The sequence below is a fragment of the Echinococcus granulosus genome (genome assembly GCF_000524195.1).
Source record: "Echinococcus granulosus chromosome Unknown EG_S00264, whole genome shotgun sequence".
Lineage (NCBI taxonomy): Eukaryota > Metazoa > Platyhelminthes > Cestoda > Cyclophyllidea > Taeniidae > Echinococcus > Echinococcus granulosus.
The window spans coordinates 38,461-46,660 of NW_020170644.1; the positions used below are offsets into that span (position 1 = coordinate 38,461).

The window sequence follows — 8,200 nt, forward strand, 5'->3', positions numbered from 1 at the left end:
TTCAAAGGCAACGAATCTAACAATTCTGCAAGTTAAATCTCAAAGCAGTTTTTCCGTGCTATTTAGGACAAAGCTGGAAAAGACAAGACTTCGCACCTCCTCACTCGTAATACTTGCTGAGGAACCGAACCGTTAAAAAGGCAAAAGAGGGTGGGTGGAGAAGGAGAGAGAGTAAGAAGTGGAGATAAAGATGATGGCTCCACGTCATGTCCAACCATCGTATTCCCTTACATTTCGCCAGGTGCCCGTCATCATACTTTTCTCAGCACCAGACCATCAAGCACAACGTAGAGTAGAAAGTATGGAGATAAAAGTGAGGCAGACATACAAGTGGATAGTGCCACATTTACTTGTTTGCTTTAAAAGACAAAATGCATGATTGGAGAAGAACTTGCAAGCTAGTGTCTCGCTGATAAGGATGATCGAATGTAATTGTGGCTAATTCAACAAACAAGCTATTGAGAAGCAAACTTACTGACTCATAGAAATTACGCCCAAACAGGGCATTCGCAAAAGGGATTGGGAATCAAGAATTCTTTACTTCGGTTGCGTGCGTCATTCACTGTAACAGTGACGACACAATCGCTATTCAGGATAAAAAAGTTTGGTTCTGAAAACACCTCATGTGGAAAAGCAGTACGAAGAATTTGACCGAGGAGCTCGTAAAGACGAACGATTTCAAGTGAGCCTACCATTTGACTGCAACCTGAAGGAATACTGAGGCTTCCGCAAAATGGGCGGGCTAGTGTTCTAGGAGAACAGGCATCGATACAGTCAAATGAGGTGATAACATGTCAAACTTCCCCACTCAAAATAGCTACAACACATGTATTGGTGTCTTGACAGTAAATGTCTTTCTAATTCGAGAAGAATGAAAGCCCTTTTTAGTTTTCGGCAATTCACCTTCACCAAAACGAGGTGTTCGAGTCAGTCTGAAGGTAGGAAAAATGGGTGACAGACGGAGGAAAGAGGTCAAGTGAAGTAAGGTGTTGTGGGTGGGCAGAAAGGTGGATGGGTAGTGGAGCCTTGACAAAGCGGAAAGATGCGATTATTTCACCAAAAAATCAGCCAATCACCCAACAGAATAATGGACAAGAAGCGTCATTCTCGATCAAATTTGGGGCTGTCTATTTATTTGACTCAAAGATCGGGGTCATAGAAGCAGATAAAACGAATGCGCATGCACACACATATGCACACAGTGACCACAGCAAAACAGTGATGCGAACTGAGGAGGAAAGTGCACAATCTTACCAAATCGCGTAAGACACTAGTTAGATAGATAATCTGGCAGGTGAGTCCATACACGGAGAATGGAACAAATATCCCCACCCTTGACTGCCTATCCACCCAAACCCCTACCGGCCAAATAACCAAACTAACAGACTGGCGAATGGTGTATAAATATGTAAGCAAAAAAAATGAATCCCAATGCGTGAGAGTGAACGAAAATGCGAATGGGATCACATCCACATCAATATCTGTCACCTAGACTCGTCATTGAACCCCCAAACCACAAAGCAAAACAAATAACATTTGTTATAATAACGGAGTCAAGGCTAATGACTACTCCGGCTAAAGGGATTGGAAAGGGAAACAACCTTGAAGATTTGTTCATGACTGTGAAGCTCGTCGAGTAAATAGCCGCCGCAACACATTAAGGACGGACCTCAAAAATAGGCGTTAGCTTCATTTGTTAAAATAAAGTGACAGGGCTGAAGGGGGTCTAATAACACTGTGGCATATACCTAGGGACAGACATTTTCAGCGACACTCCCCCACCCCATCTCACCCCACCGTCTAGCGCACCCCACGATCCGTGAAATGAAAAACGTACATGATAGCACTCAAAGTCAATCGAACTTACGACCATGGGTAAAAAAGAGGAAGGGAGGGAAGGAAGGAAGGGGGTCGAGTGAAACGGCTACTTGTGCCTATACCTCAGTGATTTACTTAAAGCAAATTAACATGTAATATGTAGGCTAATGTGTATGAGTGACCTCGTCCCACTTCATCACGGTTAGTGGTAATGTTGTAATCAAAATGAAGTATGCTCATCAGGAACACTCGCCTCAGAGGGAGAGAAAGAGGTGGAGGAGGAAGAGAGGTGCCTCTTTCAACACCTCAAGGAGTCAGACGACACTCACAAGGATGCAGTTATTTCGACGAGCTCGTTCTACTGTGCGGGACGGCGCAAACATTCCCACGCCACATCTTTTGGCGTAATTGAAGCTTGGCACAAAGGAGAGGAGATGGAGGGTCGTGGGTTAGACAGGTAGATCGAGAGACGGACAGGTGAGTTGGTAGACGGAGAGATAAATAACCAGGCAGGCAAGCAAGTCCATGAACCAAAAAACGAAGCAAATCTCCCAACCTCTGCCTGTCTATCCACCCAAACCCCCAATAACTAGCCAAATAACCAAACGTGGTGGCAAGAAGTGTGCAAATTAATAAATGAAACTCACTGCTTGCCAGTGAACTAAAATGGGAAAGGAATCAGGCCTGCACCGATGCCAGTCAACGAGACTCGTCAATCAACCCTCAGTCGCACGGCAAAACAAATAATAATCATGATGATAAATCAAGGCTAATGACTACTCCGACTTAAGTGAGGGAGGCAGAGCGGAGACTACGCAGGGGCTACCACATCACCACACTAGTGCAAGTGATCATGTCTGGGCCATTCCTATGTTGTCTCCAAAGTTACCGCCATAACACTAAATATTCACCGGGAACCTCATTTATGAGCATTTCGGAAGCAATCATGACAAAAAGCCTTTCAGCATGACAACAATAAATGCACAAGGTCCGATGGTTAACAGGGAGAGCAAGCACTAAACAGTCAAATGCACGCAAAGGGGTGCCTTTTGTGTCCACTCTCCTGCCTCCTTTACTAACAAAATAAGGCGAGAGGACGAAACTGACAGGATTGCCTGACAAAATCGCACCAGGCCTAAAGCAGCACAAAATTCGAATGGAGGAAAAAGGCTTTTATCAAATCCGCAAAAAAACAAGAAGACGTAGAGCACCATCAAACCACCTAATCACAAGTGCATTTGCCAGAACACACTATGAATTAGAAGGAAGAAGAATAAAAAGGGAAACGCTTATTCGGAGGCGAGAATTATCTTTCACCAAAGACACTCAAGCGGATTTTGCCGCAAATTGCTGTATCACACTCCAACAACATCCAACATCCCTCATTCACCGGTAGCAGTAGATCCACGATACTTTGAAATAAACACTCCAACAAATGATCCCGCTCGTAACCATCAAAAACAATTACTACTTACTCACACCCACACTAAAGCCTGTTACACCTAACCTTTCTCAATTAGCTAAGACAATATTGCAAGTATTTGGCGGACCCACTAGAGTTGTCCTTTCAGCAAAAAAAGGAATGCAGAAATTCAGTTGATTGCATGGCTAAATGCCAATGAGCACAAAAATTAGACGCACCAACATTTGATAAGCACCGGTGCTAGGTAAAGGCACCTAAACAACCACCAGTTGCAGTAAACTATTGCTGGCCAACATCTGCACAAACAAGTAGACCACACAAAAAACGAATTCCGCCCACCTTCCTTCCTTCCTCTCATATGCCTTGTGCCTGCGACGCCACGAACGCAGGAAACACCACCCCGCCACACTCTCGAATTTAGCGAAGATTCATCAGCCAACATTGATCACCAAAATGCACTTCAGCATCAGTACAGTCCTGGTGATATGCATTGCCTTCGCAGACTTGGAAAGAAAGCAGGTGGTATGCTGCGTTAGTTGTGTGCATTCGTCTCTATTTTCTGTGATAGAATTCTGAGTTCCCATTGAACTGTCCAGCTCCTGTGCCAACAAATTTCAACCCCAAAGACATCCCAGTACCTGTGGAAACTAACCATGAACTCCTAACCCCCATGTCTTTGAATACTCATGCATATGAGGAGATGGCGCCTAGGGCATTGTGCTATCGCTTCCACATCTACCGACTTCATGACCTTCACCCCACTCTAATTCATTCTTCCAGTTCTCAGGTCATCAACTCGTGCGATCATCCTAACTCAGTATTTAGATTCATAGTAAGCACCTTTAAATCACTGAGGGCCAACAACCAGGTAGTAACTGATCGCACCTTGATAAACCTACAAATGTGCGCTTCGTGTTTGTCCAGCTTAAGCTGACTCGGGGTTCACAGACCACCTGCAAGGTGAGTAGGCATTGAAGCTACACTGGTCCATCTCGGTTGCTTGTTATTGATGAACAATAACTAATGATAGGCATTCACAATGGAAGGACTGATAGAAAGTAGGTCTTCTTAGAATCTGACTACTTGATCCATGAGAACGAATTCAAAATGAAAGAGAGAAGTGGCAAACCTATTACTTTGGTGGCAGTGCCACTGGAACTACTTCCCCTTAAGTATATCATGAACTTTAAAAGGGGTCTTACAATGACTCTGCACGCCAACTTTCATTACCATTTCTCGCTTACCGTAGAGATCGTGGTAACCTAAACACCACGTTGGTTGAATACTGTGTTACCTTTAACCAACTCGTCACTGACCAAAAGGAAGACACTTGTCAACGAGTTCTTTTATCGCTACCACATAGTGGGCGAAGATGGCGAGGAGAACGCAACTAATCTCCAAGTTTACTGAATGGATAATCAACCAGCTCAGACACGGAGTTCGCCCACTCACATTGGTGGAGAAACTTTGCACCACGAAACCAACTCTCCCAGCCAGCTTGTCAACTTCTCAGCGAAGCGAGGAATCATCAGGAATTGTAAACAGTCCCGTACTGCAACAACTGCAACAGGCGATTGACTTCAACACTGGCAATTTATTATAACGCATCTAATAGGACCGCCGTAATATCCTCATAATTTGGACGAAATGATCTAAGCTGTGTCAAAATAAAAGTAAGCAGCTGTACCCCTTTCAAAAGTAAGTCTCAAGTACTCTTTCAATTCAATGCGAATCACAGGTATGCAATTATATCCTTAAAAATGAGCAGCTGTATCCCTTTGAAAAGTTAATCTCAAGCACTCCTTCATTTCATCGACACGGAGCTGGTTGAGGTCGAGTCAATGTTATTCAAAACACAATTAATTTGTTTCAATGCGCATTCCAGGTCCACTTTGAACTCCTTTAAATTTCTACTAACGGATCGCAGCTTTTAAAAAAATAAACGTAAATAGCTTTACTCATTCTCAAACCAAGTCTTGCGTACTCTTTCGTCTCGGAAGCTATTCCAAAAAAGCTTAATTATGCGAGGGCAAGTCTTCTATTACACACGCAGTCAGAAGAGCGAAATAAAGTGCGCCCATACAGGTGGGTAAATTCAATTCAAGTATTCAAAAATTTTTCTAATAATAAAAATTATTAGCACAAATTTTTGCAAATACATGAAATGTATTTGACTAAAAATAAAAGCGTTTTGAACTTTGAGCTGTAGGATAAACAAGTTTCGGGTACACAAAGTATGCATCCAAACTGTCTGCAGAGTTGTAAATTCCCTTAAACTAATGCATAAATGCATCGACAGCCATTGGTAGAGGGGTAAAGTGGCTTTCTGGAGGGCATATCACACACCTGTTAGGATTCCATTTATCAACTAGTGTCGTGGAGGTGGTTCCATCCGTTGGCACAACTCACGAAACTTAATGTGGCTCACCTTTTTTGTAAACGCAATCCAATCTCAACCAAGGGACCCAAATGGTGTGGTTTTGCTGATTAAGCTTCTACTAACGCCAGCAAAGGCAGAGGAGGATCTTCCCTCCACCACACGTAGGAAATAGTAACCCGCCAAGAAAAATGGGAAAGGACGTCCGATGGTTTAGTTTTACTTGCCGTCACCGTCGTCGACGTCACCGCAGCCAGAAATGCAGCATTTGGCGTCTGTTCCCTCTTGACAATTGACTGCTGTTAACGGAAGTCGATCGGTCACCTAACCGGATAGCCAATGGGTAACGCGTGTAGAAAAGAGGCTCTTGTTGGTCTGTCGACTGACGCTCCCTCATTACCCATTTCTCTCCTAATTCTCAGTATGTACTTCTCTCTATTTCTTGGCTACAAGTTAGCAATATAAAACGGGTAAGATTCAATTTTAGCCCTTCTGCTTAGGATCATCACCGATTGTCCCGGCACGGTAAGGTTAATTACCCAGCAGTGGAAATCAGGATAGATGTAATTTAGGATCGCGCTTGCTTTCTGTCTACACTGGTCCATCTCGGTTGCTTGTTATTGATGAACAATAACTAATGATAGGCATTCACAATGGAAGGACTGATAGAAAGTAGGTCTTCTTAGAATCTGACTACTTGATCCATGAGAACGAATTCAAAATGAAAGAGAGAAGTGGCAAACCTATTACTTTGGTGGCAGTGCCACTGGAACTACTTCCCCTTAAGTATATCATGAACTTTAAAAGGGGTCTTACAATGACTCTGCACGCCAACTTTCATTACCATTTCTCGCTTACCGTAGAGATCGTGGTAACCTAAACACCACGTTGGTTGAATACTGTGTTACCTTTAACCAACTCGTCACTGACCAAAAGGAAGACACTTGTCAACGAGTTCTTTTATCGCTACCACATAGTGGGCGAAGATGGCGAGGAGAACGCAACTAATCTCCAAGTTTACTGAATGGATAATCAACCAGCTCAGACACGGAGTTCGCCCACTCACATTGGTGGAGAAACTTTGCACCACGAAACCAACTCTCCCAGCCAGCTTGTCAACTTCTCAGCGAAGCGAGGAATCATCAGGAATTGTAAACAGTCCCGTACTGCAACAACTGCAACAGGCGATTGACTTCAACACTGGCAATTTATTATAACGCATCTAATAGGACCGCCGTAATATCCTCATAATTTGGACGAAATGATCTAAGCTGTGTCAAAATAAAAGTAAGCAGCTGTACCCCTTTCAAAAGTAAGTCTCAAGTACTCTTTCAATTCAATGCGAATCACAGGTATGCAATTATATCCTTAAAAATGAGCAGCTGTATCCCTTTGAAAAGTTAATCTCAAGCACTCCTTCATTTCATCGACACGGAGCTGGTTGAGGTCGAGTCAATGTTATTCAAAACACAATTAATTTGTTTCAATGCGCATTCCAGGTCCACTTTGAACTCCTTTAAATTTCTACTAACGGATCGCAGCTTTTAAAAAAATAAACGTAAATAGCTTTACTCATTCTCAAACCAAGTCTTGCGTACTCTTTCGTCTCGGAAGCTATTCCAAAAAAGCTTAATTATGCGAGGGCAAGTCTTCTATTACACACGCAGTCAGAAGAGCGAAATAAAGTGCGCCCATACAGGTGGGTAAATTCAATTCAAGTATTCAAAAATTTTTCTAATAATAAAAATTATTAGCACAAATTTTTGCAAATACATGAAATGTATTTGACTAAAAATAAAAGCGTTTTGAACTTTGAGCTGTAGGATAAACAAGTTTCGGGTACACAAAGTATGCATCCAAACTGTCTGCAGAGTTGTAAATTCCCTTAAACTAATGCATAAATGCATCGACAGCCATTGGTAGAGGGGTAAAGTGGCTTTCTGGAGGGCATATCACACACCTGTTAGGATTCCATTTATCAACTAGTGTCGTGGAGGTGGTTCCATCCGTTGGCACAACTCACGAAACTTAATGTGGCTCACCTTTTTTGTAAACGCAATCCAATCTCAACCAAGGGACCCAAATGGTGTGGTTTTGCTGATTAAGCTTCTACTAACGCCAGCAAAGGCAGAGGAGGATCTTCCCTCCACCACACGTAGGAAATAGTAACCCGCCAAGAAAAATGGGAAAGGACGTCCGATGGTTTAGTTTTACTTGCCGTCACCGTCGTCGACGTCACCGCAGCCAGAAATGCAGCATTTGGCGTCTGTTCCCTCTTGACAATTGACTGCTGTTAACGGAAGTCGATCGGTCACCTAACCGGATAGCCAATGGGTAACGCGTGTAGAAAAGAGGCTCTTGTTGGTCTGTCGACTGACGCTCCCTCATTACCCATTTCTCTCCTAATTCTCAGTATGTACTTCTCTCTATTTCTTGGCTACAAGTTAGCAATATAAAACGGGTAAGATTCAATTTTAGCCCTTCTGCTTAGGATCATCACCGATTGTCCCGGCACGGTAAGGTTAATTACCCAGCAGTGGAAATCAGGATAGATGTAATTTAGGATCGCGCTTGCTTTCTGT

General features: G+C 43.1%; 1 protein-coding gene across 1 annotated transcript; it reads left to right on the plus strand. All coding sequences in view use genetic code 11, as the record gives it.

Moving 5' to 3' along the window:
- Positions 1–1,991: 1,991 nt before the first annotated feature.
- Positions 1,992–4,844, plus strand: EGR_10762 (hypothetical protein; the record flags this gene model as incomplete). Its single annotated transcript, XM_024500011.1, has 6 exons — positions 1,992–2,019; positions 2,062–2,275; positions 3,663–3,763; positions 3,838–4,073; positions 4,166–4,201; positions 4,605–4,844. 6 exons carry the CDS (start codon positions 1,992–1,994, stop codon positions 4,842–4,844), a joined length of 855 nt encoding a protein of 284 aa, XP_024345580.1.
- Positions 4,845–8,200: the final 3,356 nt, after the last annotated feature.